Source organism: Choloepus didactylus, chromosome 4 (genome assembly GCF_015220235.1).
Source record: "Choloepus didactylus isolate mChoDid1 chromosome 4, mChoDid1.pri, whole genome shotgun sequence".
In the NCBI taxonomy this organism is placed as follows: Eukaryota; Metazoa; Chordata; class Mammalia; order Pilosa; family Megalonychidae; genus Choloepus; species Choloepus didactylus.
In genome coordinates this window covers 40,958,419-40,974,293 of record NC_051310.1, presented here as the reverse complement: position 1 = coordinate 40,974,293, position 15,875 = coordinate 40,958,419, and the positions used below count along the sequence as shown (strand labels likewise).

At 44.2% G+C, this 15,875-nt stretch overlaps 1 protein-coding gene across 2 annotated transcripts in view; it reads right to left on the bottom strand.

Annotated features, from left to right (window-relative positions):
* Window positions 1–12,435, bottom strand: part of SLC10A1 (solute carrier family 10 member 1) — a 28,159-nt gene extending 15,724 nt beyond the window's left edge. The window contains exons 1-2 of one of the 2 annotated variants that reach the window (XM_037832427.1): window positions 11,891–12,435; window positions 3,215–3,425 (exon numbers count right to left, since the gene is read on the bottom strand). In XM_037832427.1, the coding sequence (XP_037688355.1) occupies window positions 3,215–3,425; window positions 11,891–12,246 (567 nt within the window). In that variant the 5' untranslated portion in view covers window positions 12,247–12,435. The remainder of the gene's footprint in view (window positions 1–3,214; window positions 3,426–11,890) is intronic. The other variant, XM_037832426.1, reaches the window with a different exon arrangement.
* Between the last annotated feature and the right edge of the window lie 3,440 nt (window positions 12,436–15,875).

Genomic DNA, 15,875 nt, shown 5'->3' with positions numbered 1-15,875 from the left:
ACTCTGCCAGAGCCGGTCATCAGAAATTGGATTTTTTGATTTGGAAAGTTCTAGGAGGGTTAAACTTACCAAAAGGATAGGACAATCATTTCCTCATTTTCCAGTTTGGTATTCTGTGTGTTTTGCAAAAGGACAGGGAGATGAAGGATAAGCACAGCCCTCAAAAGAGCTATAAAACAGGGAAGCATTTTGATCCATATTGTTTTCTCCACATCCTCACTGGAGTGATTCCAGTTTGTGAATATGTGATAAAATCAAACAGAGCTGTTGGCCTTAGGTTTGTTCACCCTGTCATTTTAACCAGGGGCAAAGTGGGTCCAAGGACTGCAGATCACCTTTTATGCAGTCCCTTGTCACTAGTGCCTGTCTTTCCAACCCAGGTATTCCTTAGCTCTTTTTAACATTCAGTGGAGTCATTTTCACTCCATTTCTGCTCTGGCATTCAGTGGTGAAAAGTGCAACACAATGGGAACAGGAGGTTAGTTAAAAATCCTGACTGCCAAGTTATGTCTCTGGCCCTTAGTTATTCTCTCTGTAAAATGGGAATATGATAGGCTTTATATTGAAGGCCTTTCCAGCTTTAAGACTTGAGATTCTGCTTTATTCATTCTCAGAACATTTTTTTTTTTTTTTTTTTAAGAATAACACTTTAATGAAAGTTATTCTGAGGTATAAAGGAGACATGTTCTTTTTTATCACTTGTTCCTAGCAGTGTGAACTTGAGTTCTGGTCTGAAGTTTCCTCATAAATGGGGAGAGGGTTGCATTAAATGACTTCAGGGGTCACTCACATATTTATATTATGATTGTTTTAAAGTTCTTATACCCCCATAAACTTGTGAATACATGAAATGATGGACACAAATGTGTTTTTGTTTCCTGCTGATGTGTGGAAAATACAGCAGCAGGTAAGTTTTGTCCTTCACTCTATCCAAATGATAGAAAATAGAATTGACAGTCACTGATTAATTAGGTGGGTGTGAGGGAGAGGGATGTCAAGAATGACTAAGGTTTCTGGCTCAGGCAGTTGGGAGGACAGAGTACTGTTCACTGAGGTAATTACACAGGGCTGGCAGCGGGGGGTAGGGGAAATGCAGGGGAGGAGCAGGCTTGGAGGAGGAGATGATTTTAATTTAAGAGTGAGTTTTAAATGCCTGGGATATATTCAGGTAAAAAGATTCAGGCAACTGATAAGTGGATTCTGGAGTTCAGAGAGAGAATTCAGGACTGGAAATACTGTTGTGGAGTCATTGGCCTGTAGATGGCAGTTGCACAACCGAGGTGGAGCAGATCTTGGGGTGGAGATCTGGATCTAGAGAACTGAAACAGCCTTCTAACTGGACTTCCTGACCCAGTCTTTACCTGATAAAAAGTACAGGATGTATCGTTTCACTCCGCTGTGACAGAGGACTTGGACTAACCCAGTGAAATAACAACTTGTACTAAAGGAACTCAGGAGGGAGTCTAAAAGAGCTGCCAGAGGTGGTAGGGAAGCAGGAGCACTTGGAGTCACCAGAACTGAGGGAGGCTGTTGAGAAGGAGGCAGTGGTCAATCATGTCATTAGCTAGAAGGCCAAGGAAGAACTCAGCAATGTCCATTGGATTTGGCGAAGAATGCAGCAGGAGGTTATCAAGATGCTGGGTGGGAGAGATGAAGGAGGCGAGAAGAGAGATTCAACTAACAGACCAATTGTGGAGGGCCTGGTGACTGGAGAGGGCGGTTTGGCTGGTGGTGTGGTGAGAGTGGAAGGTGTGTGAAATGAAGTGGATCGTGAGAGTGTGTGTGTTATCCTGAAGCCTGGCTAGGAAGAGGAGCAAATAGTGGTGCTAGGTGGAATGGGAAGTGGTGTCTAGGGAGGGATTTTTTATTTTTTTAAAGCAAGATGTGAGCCTGTATCAATGCTGACTGACGAAATGATACAGAGACATTTAAGAAATGAGAGCACGATGGGAGAGGTGACTGGGAGTGGGAAGGTGGAGACAAGGGATTGTAATCAATAAAAGATCTAAGAGAAGCAGAGGTGGGGAGGATGGAAGATATAATCCAGAGCTGATGTGGGTAGAGGAAGAGTGACTTTTCCATGTCTTCTAACAGGTGGGAAGGGCAGCCGTGGCTATGGAATTGGGACCACTCCAGGGTAAGGGCAAAAACTGCCCTTGAAAGGATACTGTGAAAGTAAAAAAAAACCTGTAAACCTGCCTTGTTGCTTCTTTGTTCCAGGCCCAAAGCTGTTGCCAAGCCTTGGGCTTCTGAGCAGCACCCTGTAGCCCAGAACAAAGGCATAGATCCAGTTGAAGGGACAGAGCAGGCCCTCAGGAGGTCAGTGTACAAAGTCCCTCCTGAGGACCAGGCTTCATTGTGGTCCTCAGGAAGGGCTGAGGGGATGAGCAGCAAGCCAGAGGGGAAGCTGACAAGCACTGAGCTCCAAGGTGGCCAAAGTTGGTGGAAAGACCAGGGCAACTCTTATTCTGTGAATCTTTGGTTTCTCCAAGGGCAAGGCAGTGGTTGATTAGGCCCTGTCTGTGACACAGTGCTCCCCCAGACTTCCTGGGCCTTAACCCACTTCACTCTCCCTCCTGTGCTACTCCTGAAATACTGGGCATTTGGACACCTCTTCTCCCCTGGTCTCTTCCCCACTGGCTTCATGCAAAGTCAGCTGACTTGCCTTTGGTTGTCCTCATCTCTTCTGGCTCCTCTCCAGGCTTGCCTAAATCCTGCCATTTTTTTTTGTGTTCTGGCTCAAGCCTCTTGCCTTGCAGGAAGCCTTCCTGCTCACCCTAGCCCTCACTAATTTCATCCTTTTGTGTTCTGCCAATACGTGGTTGTACACCTTTTTTCTTGCTATTGCTTCTCTCATAGGTTACTTCACTTTCTGTAAATATTAAACTCAGGACAGTGATTCCTCTCAGTACCCAGCATAAAACTTAGCAAGTTTAATAATACAAGTTTAATTTTCTTATTAAAATAATGATTATACATTAGTGTGTGTGTAGTGCATTTTACTTTTTTTCTCCTAATCTTTCAGAAGTATTCCCTTGTATCTTCCAGTCCCATGTAGTAGATGTCCTAATAGTAGTCCTTTTTCCTTTATACAGGAAGGAAACTGACATACAAAAAGCCCAAGTGACTTGCCTCAAGCCACACAGTTTGATGATGGCAGTGTTCCTGCTCCCTGCCCATGTTGCTCACTGAGTCAGGGCCCCTACATTCTTACCTTGATGACATAGCGCACATATTGTGGCCGTTTGGCATTGAGGATGATCCCTATCGTGCAAGGAATGAGGACCAGGACCAGTGATATCATGATGCCTCCATAGGGCACCTTGTCCTTCAGGTCTCCTTCATAGATTCCCCTGGAGTAGATGTACAAGAGGAGGGGCATCAGGCCCAGGGCACAGAAGGTGGAGCAAGTGGTCATCACAATGCTGGAGGGAAAAGGAAGGGAGAGAAAGCCCATAAATACAGACAATGTTGAGTACCTGCTTTGTGCCAGGCACAGTGTTATGTGCTTTACTTGTCTTGCTTCATTTCCTTTCCCCAGTAGTTTTAGGAAGTAAACATATATCTCTTTTGCTGATGAGGAAGCTGAGGACTAAAGGTTGTGACTTGCCCAAGATCACATAGTTGTAAGGGGCAGGGTCAGAATTTGAACCTAGATCTGACTGCTTCAATGCCTGTGGGGTTAATTGTAAAGAGCTGTTCTGATCTCTATAATAGGATTCTGGTTGCTGTGAATACCTTGCACGTGCACAGCCCATCTTGAAGAAAGCTGTGAGAACCCATCATTCTGACTATCATCCGTTGGATCATGGAATAGCACCTGACCCACCGTTGCCAAATGCCTGGCTTAGTCTAGGAAATGGCTGAACAGGGTAGCTTTGTCCAACTGAAATAAGGGTTAAACACATCAAGTGCATTTTCTCTCTGGAGGAGTTTGTGAGACATAGCCTTGGTCTTTGGGAGCCAGTGATTTGGGAGTGATGGTTGGGTGGAAGCCAAAACATACAAAGAAAGAGCAGTAAACAGAGGCCCTGATTAGGATTGTTTACCAAAAACAAAACAAAACAAAACAAAACAAAACAAACAAAAAAAACCACACACACACACACACACACACACACACCCAAAGTTGTAGAAGCAGAGAAAAATTGTAGAACCATAATGGTGGAGCAGTAGAGGAGACTACCAGTTGCCCGTTGTTGTGATAAGATAACCTACTCAGCAGACTTGCTTTGTATCTTAAATAGTATCCAAGTCCCCTCTAGTTTTCTTTGCCTCTTGGTTTATCCTTACATTATCTAATATAGATTGATACATTCTCTCAGCTCTAGTTTGTATTCTAATCACCCTATTACGGTTTCCATTTGGAATCTAATACATGTCAGTACCGGGACCCTGTACAGGGAGAGGCCCTCTGGAAAGGCCAACTGAGAATGAAGCTGTTAGGGAATCTCCTTGAATGGGTGGACGTTTGTGTTAATGATATATGGTTCTGTTTTCCATTCTGGTGGTGAGGGCTTGGCAAGACCCAAGGAAAACCACATTAAGTGTGTGTCCCCACAGCCCTATCCTCTACACTTCTTTGTTTCCATAAAATATGGCTTAAATGAATATCAAGTGCAGCCTAGAGCAAACATTCCAAAGTATAGTCACCAAGAACAACAATATAGGTAGAAGTGTCACAAGGGATAAGAAGCTGACATAAGTGAGGAGAGATGCCCAAAGAACACTGTGGACTAAATAACAGGAGAATCCTCCCTGTAAGAACACCCAGAACACTTAAATACATACTCGAGCTTGTAGGAAGGTAAGGGGCGGGGGGAGGTATCCAGGGACCAGAAACAAAAAATACAAAGTGGTTAGTGGGTGAGCTTATGCCAGAGCTGCACTGTATGAAGGGAGTAGAGGGTGAAATGTTAGTCTTAGAAATCAGGGGTTTAGGTTTTAATGCCCAAGAGAAGGATTAAATTAAGGTATGAAGCCTATAAAAGGAAGAGAGTTGAAAAAAATAATAAAAGAATCATTGGGAATAAAACTCAACTTCTAATTATCTCAGGGTCAAACATGAAATTATAATGGGAAAAGAAAATATTTAGAACAGAACGATGATAAAATACATATTTGAAAACATGGGGGAAGTGACCTTGGATTAGGCAATGTTTCCTTAGATCTGACACTTGAAGCAAAAGCAACCAAAAGACAAAAACAGAGAAATTAGACTTCATCACAATTAAAAGTTTTTATGTTACAAAAGACACTATAAAGAAAATGTCCTACATAATGGGAGAAAATATTTGCAAATCATATAATGGTCTAGTATCAGAGTATGTAAAGAACTAACAATTCAACAACAAAAAGACAACTGTAAATCTACAACTTCTCTAATAAAAAAAAAGATGGGTACAAGATTTGAATAGACATTTCTCTAAAAAAAGATTTATAAATGGCCAAGAAGCACATGAAAGATGCTCAAAATCATAAGTCATTAGGGAAATGCCTAGCAAAACCACAGTGAGGTACCACTTCACAGTCACTAGGATGGCAATAATGAAAAAGATAGACAATAATAAGTCTTGGTTAGGATGTGGAGAAATTAGAACCCTCATACTTTGCTGGTGGGATTGTGAAATGGTGCAGCCACTTTGGGAAACAGTTTGGTAGTTCCTCAGAAAGTTAAGAGCTACCATATGACCTTCCAAAAACCTACCTGACCGTCTGGCTCTAGAGTATAGGTGGTACATGTTTCAGTGTAATGTATAAGGCTAATATAATCTTGGAACCAAAGCTGGAAAAGGACATTATGAGAGGAAATTAGGAGCTGTTCTCATTTATGAACATAGAAGCAAAGATCATAAATAAAATATTAGCAAATGAATCCAGCAATGCCTTCAAAATTAACATAATGAATATAGTGGGTTTATATCAACAAGGTAAAATGGTTTAACATTAGATAATCTACTGATATATATCACCACAATATCAGATTAAAGAAAAAATGGTATGATCATCACATAGATGCAGAAAAAAGTCATTCAACAAACTGTGTTCTTGCCTGAAAAAAATGTAGCACACTAACAAAAGAATAGGAATTCATTAACAGGAAAGGGTATCTATCAAAAGTCTACAGTAAATGTTAAACTTAATGGTGAAAATTAAGAACAATTTTCTTGAACAAGAAGAATAAAGCAAAGAATCTTGTTTTTATCACTCTATTGTAAACTATACTATATATATGGGCCTAACAAGGCAAAAGAAGAAATAGAAAAGGTATAGGAATGGGAAAGGAAGAACAAAACTTTCATTGTTTGCCAATGACAGGATTGTTCACAGAGGAAATCTAAGTGAATTTCAGTTATAACTACTAAGTAAAAGAATCTATAATGTTTTGAAAACATTAGTAATATAACAAAATCATTGGTGCTCTATACATTAGAAACAAATAATTAGCAAATGAATTTTTAAAAGACCACTTATTCACAAAACCTACAAAATACTTTTAAATAAAATTAAAAAAAGATAAGCAAGATCTTTATGGAAGAAATTATAAAACTTCATAGAAGGTTACAAAAGAAGGCCTAAATAAAAGGAAAGCTACACCATACTCATGGATGGGAAGGCTCAATATAATAAAGATGGTCTTTAAATTTCTCTACATGTTTAGTGCAAATTTAATCAAAATTCCAGAAGCACTTTTTGTGGACTTGACAGCTGATCCCAAAATTCAGTGAAAGAGTAAAGGGCCAAGTGTAGCTAACATAATTTTGAAGAAGGTGGAGGGGGGACTTACCTTTCAGATAACAAGACTGCTTATAAAGTCATTGTAATTAAGAAAATGTGCCAGGATAGGCACATAGACCAGTAGAATACAGCCCAGTTACAAACTCATGCATAATTGTGGACTTGATTTATGAGAGAGATTTCATGACAAACTACTGGAGAAAAATTCACTCAGAGGAGGTGGGGATTTTCTATATTCATATGGAAAAGATTAGATCGCACCATATATAAAAATAATTTCTAGGTTGGTGGACGATTTCCATGTAAAAAGCAAAACCTAAAAATTTTTCAAAGAAAATACAGATGATTATCTTTATGACATTGCAGATAGTAAAGGATTTCTTAAAGAAACCTCAAAAACATAAACCATCAAGGAAAAATTCTGGCAAATTTGACTAAATTAAAATAAGCACTTTGTATTATAAGACATCATTATCAAAGTGAAAAGACAAGCCCTGTTTTAGACAGCTGCAACCCATCAAAATAACAAATACCTTTAAAAATTAATAAGAAGAAAACCAACAATCCCATAGAAAAATGGGCAAAGGGTATAACGTTTCCAGAAGAGGAAACTCAAATGGACAATACACATAAGAAAAGTTGCCAGATCTTATATGAAATCAGAGAAGTGCAAATTTATAACCACTGTGATCCATTTCACACTCAGCAGCTGGCAAAAATAAAAAAATTCTGAAAATTTTTTGTCAATTTTTTGTGAAGACACGGAGAAAGGGGATTCTCATACACTGCTAGGGGAAGTGTAAAGTGGAACAACTACTTTGTAGACCTGTTTGTGGAAGACATATGAACTCCATGACCTGGCAGTCCTGCTTTTATAACAGACTCACACGTGAGCACAAGGACACACGCACAAGACTGTTCACAGCAGCAGAACACTGAAATCCACATAAATATCTGACAGCAGGAGAATGGATAAACAGAAGCAAATTATACAGCATTTCAAATGCATTAAGTAGAGTCACTATCCAGCTGGCTGTGTTTCAAAAAAAAAAAAAAGCAAGTAGAATGATATGGTCAGTATGATACTTTTAAAACATGCGAAAAAACAGTATGTCTTGTTTATGGATATATACACATGTAGTAATAGTATAAAAGGGTCCATGCAATGCTAAACACCGAATTCCGGGGGTGCACCCTTTGGGGCCCTAAAGGAGAGAAATGGGGTGGAGGAGGGGCATCCCAGCGGCCTCAACCCTAGCTGGCTATTGATCTCTTCAAAGAAGCAGCATGCACAAATTGTTTGCTTGTTTTGATGTCCTTGACCAGAGGAGTCCTGCTTACTTTGGCTCGAGGTGTCCGGAGCTTTTGGAATTTGCCCCCGGACTTGGCGTGCTGGTATGCGGGAGCGGCGGCCAGCCTGGAGCACCAGGCGGCCTGGGTGTGCTGGGGCCTGGTCCGGGAAGGCCCTCTCCTAACCTGCGGGCATCTGTGACTGTTCTGATCCCAGGTTACCCTGAGGGGCAGGCGTGGGAGGTGACTTTTCCAGACTCTACTTCCTGAGATTGGAACCTGTTCCATAGGACTCTTGCGGGCGGGTGGTCTCTCAGGGAGCAGAAGTGTAGATAAAGAAGCACATTTTATTTTAGTTTTTCTTCCTGCTAGGTTCTCAGAGCACTGCAGAGATCCTGCTTGTGGGTTTCTGGACGCCCTGTTTGGGGGACTGCTTTGAGCCCTGGTCAATAGAGGGGTTGGGGGCAGGAGCTGAGGGAGCTCGGATGGGACCTGTTGGAGTCTCTGGCGAAGGAGGAAACTTCTGGGAACCTGGGGCTTCTGTCTCAAGCTGGTTAGGCTTCCTAAGTCATGGTTAGGCTTCCTAAGTCCTTGCATTGTACTATGCAAGGTCAGAATCCTTGCATTGTATCCAAGCCTGTTGTCCCCACAGCCATTGGCTCCTGTCTGTGGTATGGGTCTATTGGGAGGAAGCGGGGGGTGGGGGGGGGGAGGTAAAAGGACCCCAGTTCCCTTCTGGCACTATCTCCTCTGTCCCTGACAGGCCAGGCTGTCTTCAACTTTGAGGGTATTTTCTCCTGCCTGTGGGTCACCTGCATGTTTGGGGGGTTTGCCTAGTGGTGTCCTGGAGGTAGGAGCTGCCATGCCTTGGGGGCTCCGCCTGGTGGCCGGGCCTCCTGGGAATATGCCAGCCTGCCTGTGATGGCGGCTGCTCCCTACTCCCTCGGGCTGTGAGGCAGAATAATGCTTAGGAGAGAATCCTGGACTGGCTCTAGACACAACTTTTCACCAAGTTCTGGGAAATCTTTGACAAGTCCCTGGACTTTGGCTTCCTCATCTGTAAAATGGAACAGGTGTCTGACAATTCCTCCCAATTCTAAATGGGACACTTTGAGCCTCGTCTGGTCCTTTAACATTATTATTTGGCTTACACAGTATTTCTTTTCTTTCTTGTCTTTTTTTTTTCTCTCAAACAGAAACTCTGTATCTATTAAGCATTAACTGTCAATTACCCTCTTTCCCCGGTTCCTGTAACCTCTAAACTGCTTTTGGTCTCTATGAATTTGTTTATTTTCGATATTTCATGTAAGTGGAATCATACTATATCTGTCCTTTTGTGTCTGGCTTATTTCACTCTGCATAATGTTTTCAAAGGTTCATCCATGTTGTAGCAGTATAAGAACTTCATTCCTTTTTATGGCCAAATACTATTCCATTATACGGATATACCATATATCTCCGTGGTTTTGTTTTTTCCATTCCTCTGTTGATGAACATTTGGGTTGTTTCTTCCTACATTTTGGCTTTTCTGAATCATGCTACTATGAACATTGGTGTATAGGTATCTGTTTGAATCCTTGTTTTCAGTTCTCTCAGGTATATAACTGGGGGTGGTATTGGTAAGCCATATGGTAATTCTGTGTTTAACTTTTTAAGGAATTGCCAAATTATTTTCCTTACAATGTTCTTAAAAATTTTGAATGAATTGCCAATATTTAAAAATGTGGAGATCTGACACAAAAATGGAATTCAACCTTCTCTTGAAAAACAGGACACCACTGAGTTGTACTGGGATGACTGGTGTCTACCCTGTTAGAGGGGCTGGCAACATCCAGCCACTTCACTCGCTCATGTTCATGCCTGTGAGTAAAAGCACAGGCTTTGGAGCCACCCAGGCCGTGGCCAAATGTATTAACCTCTCTAAGGCTCAGTTTCCTCATCTCTAAAATTAAGGCTAGTTTGTAACACCTCCTCATAGGGTGCTTATGGGGATTAAATGTACTTATTCAGCTGGAGGGTTTAGTACAGCACCTGGCCGTTATTTATTATCAATATTATTATCATTGTTATAATACATGTAGCAAGTTGTCCCAGATGATCGCAAATGGGCACAATGGTGGATGATGACTTTCAAGTTCTGCCAGTGGAGTGTGTCTGAGCTCATAGTTGACTGTACATGGGAGATTCGTTTGTAGGAAGAGGGGCTTTATGGCAGGAGGTGGCTGTGCCCGGAGGTGTCTTATCTCCCCTGGGGCCTTTGTAGAAGTGACAGCCCCGAGATGCCAGGACAAGGAGGCTGAGCCAGAGCACAGGAGGGGTCGGGGTCCCGAGTCCCTGGAGGCTCCGCCCACATGGGGCCTAGAGCCATAGATATGCAGGCATTATTGGAGAGACTCATTAGCACCCCGTGGTGGAGGAGACTGGGACAGCTGGATCACTCACACTTAAAAACAACTGTCCTTTGCTCTGACCCACCCAGCTTCACTTCAGCTACAGATACACAGGGTCCTCAGAGCACTCCTTCCCTGATGCCGGACTTCCTGCGTCCTTCCTACAGCAGTATTAAAGTGTAGTCTGGATTTCTCGTGACACAGATAGAAGAACATTGCTTGGAAGCAGGAAGGATTTGGATTAGATAGAGGGAAGTAGTTCCTGACAGTGGGGTGGTTAAACACTGAAATATGTTCCCATGGGAGACTGTACAAGCCGAATTTCCTCTTTGTGCCTCTTTTCCCGATGACCGTCTCAGCAGGGGTTAAATAATAAGGGTAGAGAGCCCAGAGCTTCTCAGATGGTGAGTACTAGTAAATAAAAACTTTCACTCTCAGTTCTTTCATTTAAAAATCGGCCCAGTCTTCACTTTGCATCGCCAGGAAGTGGTGATGTTGGTTTTTGTTTTGTTTTGTTTTGTTTTTTAAATTGATTGGTTTTCTTAGTAAAATTTGGGCAGGGGTAGGGTGCTTGTAGACACAAGCTGATGGGTGCTCTGAATTCCACTGCAATACCTGGCATTGAATAGTGTCTCCACTGAAGACTCAACCAGAGGAGACTGGCTTGAGACATGAGGCTTAGCAAGAGTTTCCACTGGTGAGTTTTACTGAACCTCAGCATAGGCTGCTGCTGGAACAGGAATGTCTGAAATGGCCTATTCCATAAGGCTTTCAAAACCAGGGTCTCCCCTGCATGGAAGGAAGGGTGTCCTCTCAGCCCCTGGATGCTGGCTCCTTGAGGAGCAGGCCCTCATTGATTTCACTGGGTGAGGGGATGCTGCTGGCCTTCCCCCTACCAGTGTGGGTGAAGTGGGGTCCAGCATAGCCTGGTGTGTGCTGGGAAACTCCAGGATCTACCAAGTTGGGCCTTCAACTGGAAGTGCACCTGCATCTGATGAGGGCAAAGGGGAAAGGCAGCAGAAAGACATCCCAGATACCTGGGTAATTTGGAGGATCTTTGGGAATACTTGCTTGCTCTGCAGGAATTTGAGATAGTTATTTGGTTTAAGCCATCTTGATCTTCTTGGAGATGTTTGAAACCATTCCACACCTGCTTTCAATCTCTATCCTCAAATTGGACATCTTGGCTGTCATTGAAGGCTGGTACAGTTCTTCAGAGTCTCCTTTGGTTTAAATCTATACTCCTTCAAGGCAATCCTTGTACCTCATGTGCGATACCTCCGGGAGTGAGGGGGTCTCAGGATGCCTGTAGGCCAGCTTGGCCCCTTTGGCTTGGTGCTTAAACTAAGATGCACTCCAGCCTCTGCCCTCATCCTAGCCCCCACAGTGTCTACCCAGTCCCCACTCACTTCCCCTCCTGGCCTTGGCCCACCTCTTCCCCAAGTGGCTCCCTTTTCACCCCCAGTCCTTACCTGAGGTTCATGTCCCCCTTCATGGCCAGACTGAATACATTGGACAGGTTGCCCCCAGGTGAGCAGCCACAGATCAGGATGGCCAGTGCCTCGATGTTGTTCAGCCGGAAGACCTTGCCCAGTGCGAAGGCAGTGAGGGGCATGATGCCGTACTGCGCCACCAGAGCAATGGCCAGCCCCTTTGGCTTCCAGAAGTGAGCCTTGATCTTACTTATCTCCATGGTGCAGCCCAGCGAGATCATGATGATGAAAAGCATGAGTACCAGGATAACGCTGAGCGCCCGGTCGGAGGGGCGCTTGCCGAAGTTGGGCGGCAGGCTGAAGTTGAGTGCGGTGGACACGTTGTGGGCTTCCATCCTCCTGGGCGGCAGCAGAAGGCCAAAGGATCCCGCACACCCTCTGTTCACCTGCTGACTCCCTTCTCTGCCTGGTCTGTGCTGAGCGCCTTCTGCCGTCACCTCCCAGGGCAGCGAGTTTCAGGACACAATGTAGCTCTGGGTAAATAGAAGGATCACGCAACTGGCTGGGCTGTTTCTCTGGCTGCAGCCTCAAAGAGTCGAAAGAGCCTGGAGCCTTATATGCTCTTCCATCCCTACCTCCCCCAAACTCCCCGACCCTACTGCCCTCTTGGTGTCATTTAGGCTCTTCCCTTACCTCTTTGCTGCTCCTGGGACAAGAAGGATCATTTCTCTCCACCCTGCAGTGAGCACGCCTGCACTCCTCACATGCATTCTGTCCCTGGGGCCTGCACCGCTTCAGATCCAGCCCTTCCTCCCTGCAGCTCCTGTCCCCAGCTCAGTCCCCGAGGCCTTATTTCCTCAGCCTGGGGAAGGTACTCATCCCATGCCTGGCAGGTGGTTCTGCTCTCAGAATGGGAGTGAAAAGAGCTGAGTGTTACCTTTAGTTCCTGATTATAGGTAGCATGACCCAAAGGATGGTGGCACAGGGTAGGGGAAGGTGGTGTCGCTGGTTTCTGGGAGAGGGTGAGTCCAGGATGCTTCTCCTGGAAGCCAGCAGGTGCTGTTGTCCTTTTCGCCTGTGCTGGGGAAACCCTTGTTCCGTCCTCAACCTGTGCTATCTAGGTCCTGTAACTGAGAAGTTAGGACTTAGGGGATGATTATGAGTACCGAATCATTACGTAGATACTCCTTTTTACTTTCTGGTGTATTAGAGTAGACAGAGGGGAAATCTCTGAACTGTAATCCAGCTGCCTTGATCTCTGATGATGATTGTGTAACCTTTATCTTGTGCCCTTGTGATTGTAAAAACCTTGTGATTGACCTTTACTTGTACCCATTTTATCCGGTTTATCAACTTCAGAATCTTATAATCATTAAAGATGGTCCCTAATGTTTATTAATAAAGGGCCTTGGGTCAGCCCAAAATAATCCATCCCATTCCAAAATTATCTTGATAACCAAAACTGGATCTAACCAAAATGAGCCAACCTGACATGCACAGTAGCTTAGACTTTAACATATAAATGACCTACACATCATTATAATATTAAAAATCACACCCATCATCATACTGAGGCCACCATTTTCTTACATACATTCTGTGACTAAGCATATAATCAATATACGCATGCTCAACAATTAGATTACCTCTAATTACATCATTTGGGGCCATTGTGCTCATTATCCTAAAACCTGCCTATCTTTTTTTTTTTTATTTTTATTTTTATTTTTTTTAATCTTCATTTTATTGAGATATATTCACATACCACGCAGTCATACAAAACAAATCGTACTTTCGATTGTTTACAGTACCATTACATAGTTGTACATTCATCACCTAAATCAATCCCTGACACCTTCATTAGCACACACACAAAAATAACAAGAATAATAATTAGAGTGAAAAAGAGCAATTGAAGTAAAAAAGAACACTGGGTACCTTTGTCTGTTTGTTTCCTTCCCCTATTTTTCTACTCATCCATCCATAAACTAGACAAAGTGGAGTGTGGTCCTTATGGCTTTCCCAATCCCATTGTCACCCCTCATAAGCTACATTTTTATACAATTGTCTTCGAGATTCATGGGTTCTGGGTTGTAGTTTGATAGTTTCAGGTATCCACCACCAGCTACCCCAATTCTTTAGAACCTAAAAAGGGTTGTCTAAATTGTGTGTAAGAGTGCCCACCAGAGTGACCTCTTGGCTCCTTTTGGAATCTCTCTGCCACTGAAGCTTATTTCATTTCCTTTCACATCCCCCTTTTGGTCAAGAAGATGTTCTCCGTCCCACGATGCCAGGTCTCCATTCCTCCCTGGCAGTCATATTCCACGTTGCCAGGGAGATTCACTCCCCTGGGTGTCTGATCCCACGTAGAGGGGAGGGCAGTGATTTCACCTTTTAAGTTGTCTTAGCCAGAGAGACAGGGCCACATCTGAGCAACAAAGAGGCATTCGGGAGGAGGCTCTTAGGCACAACCATAGGGAGGCCTAGCCTCTCCTTTGCAGCAACTGTCTTCCCAAGGGTACTATAAAATTATCAGAATTACTGCAGTTCAGGGAGACAGACTTTAGGGCTGATAGGCCATCTGATCTCCTGCTACATGCCTAGCAATAAACTCTTTCTTTCTTTAAAAGTCCAGTGTCTCAGGAATTGGTCATTTGAGCACATAAGGCAGAGAATCCACCGCCTTTGTCCTGTATCAGTCCTCTCCTCTCCCTGGAATGCTTTCCTCCCAAGGGAAGAACCTACTCTGGATGGCAGAGGGGCTTTTAGGAAGCTTGGGGGATCTTTCCTCAAAGGGTAGTCCTGAGGGAATCCTGGCTGCGGAGATTTGATTGAGCCTAGACTCCACGGCCAGCAGTCTGAGGAGCCCCATAACTTGGGAAACTTGCTGAGAAGGAAGCTGGAAGGAACAGGCTTTTCTTTCTGATTTCCTGACTGCTCTACTTTTGCACTGGGGCTGCGTGTCTCAGGCTCGAGCCAGGCTCTGGGCATGCAGCAACAGCAGAGCCGGGCAGGCAGGCTGCGGCAGGCCTGGCCAGTGTGTGCATGGCTCCCTTGAGCCTCTCTCCTTCCATCCTGGCTGCAGGGGCAGTAACTTCAGAGGTGGGACCAAGGAGCCTGTCTCCTTCAGAAGCACAATTGCCTCTTGACTGAGTTGGACCCCACGAGGCCTGGGTGGGGGCTTGTATCTTCATGTTTGCTGAAACAGGCCATCAGGCTTTTTGTGTAGGATGTCAGACAGTGAAATAGATACCAGGTGTGAATCACTGTGGGGTGGGAGTGGGGGAGATTTTGGTTTGGTGCGAGGAACTACCTGAAAATGAGAGCCAACAATGGCCCTGGGGGCCTCTGAAGTCCTGCATGGACAGGGTTGGATGACAGAGTTGACACATTGGGCATCGTATCCACGAGGAGGCTGCTTTCAGGAGTTTGTGCAGTGCACAGCCTGTGGGACCATACACCATGGTCCTGGATGACATGAACTCGAAGTCCCTTCCTCTCTGAGAGTCTTTGAGATTAATGGTTTCTTGGTGCTTGAGTTGAGCCAGTCTCAAAGGGAGAGCACGCAGAGGGCTGGGTGCTGGGTGCTGATGGGAACTGAGCATGGCCACAGGCTCAGGGGAAGGCCTAGGAAAGTTGTTTTCTCTTCTTGGAGCCAGTCAGCAGAGACCCCCAAACAGAGTCCCAAGGAGAGAATTATTGATCATCAACTGAGTGCCAGACACTGTGGCAGGATAAAAAACTATGTAATACATATGCTTGCCCTCAGAGACCTAATGGTCCATGTGAGATCACAGGTGAACAGATAATACACAATGCAAAGCAGAATCATGTGAGAGTGGAGATCATACAGGGCTATCACATACAGCCTAGTGTAAGGCTGTGTACTGCACAATACTAGGGGCACCATTTGCACAGATATCCTTCACAAGCATACATGGGGCCCTAAAGCCAAAGGAAGACATTGATATTTTCACATGTACCTGATGCCCGAGGATGTGAGGAGCAATCAAATATTATCTAC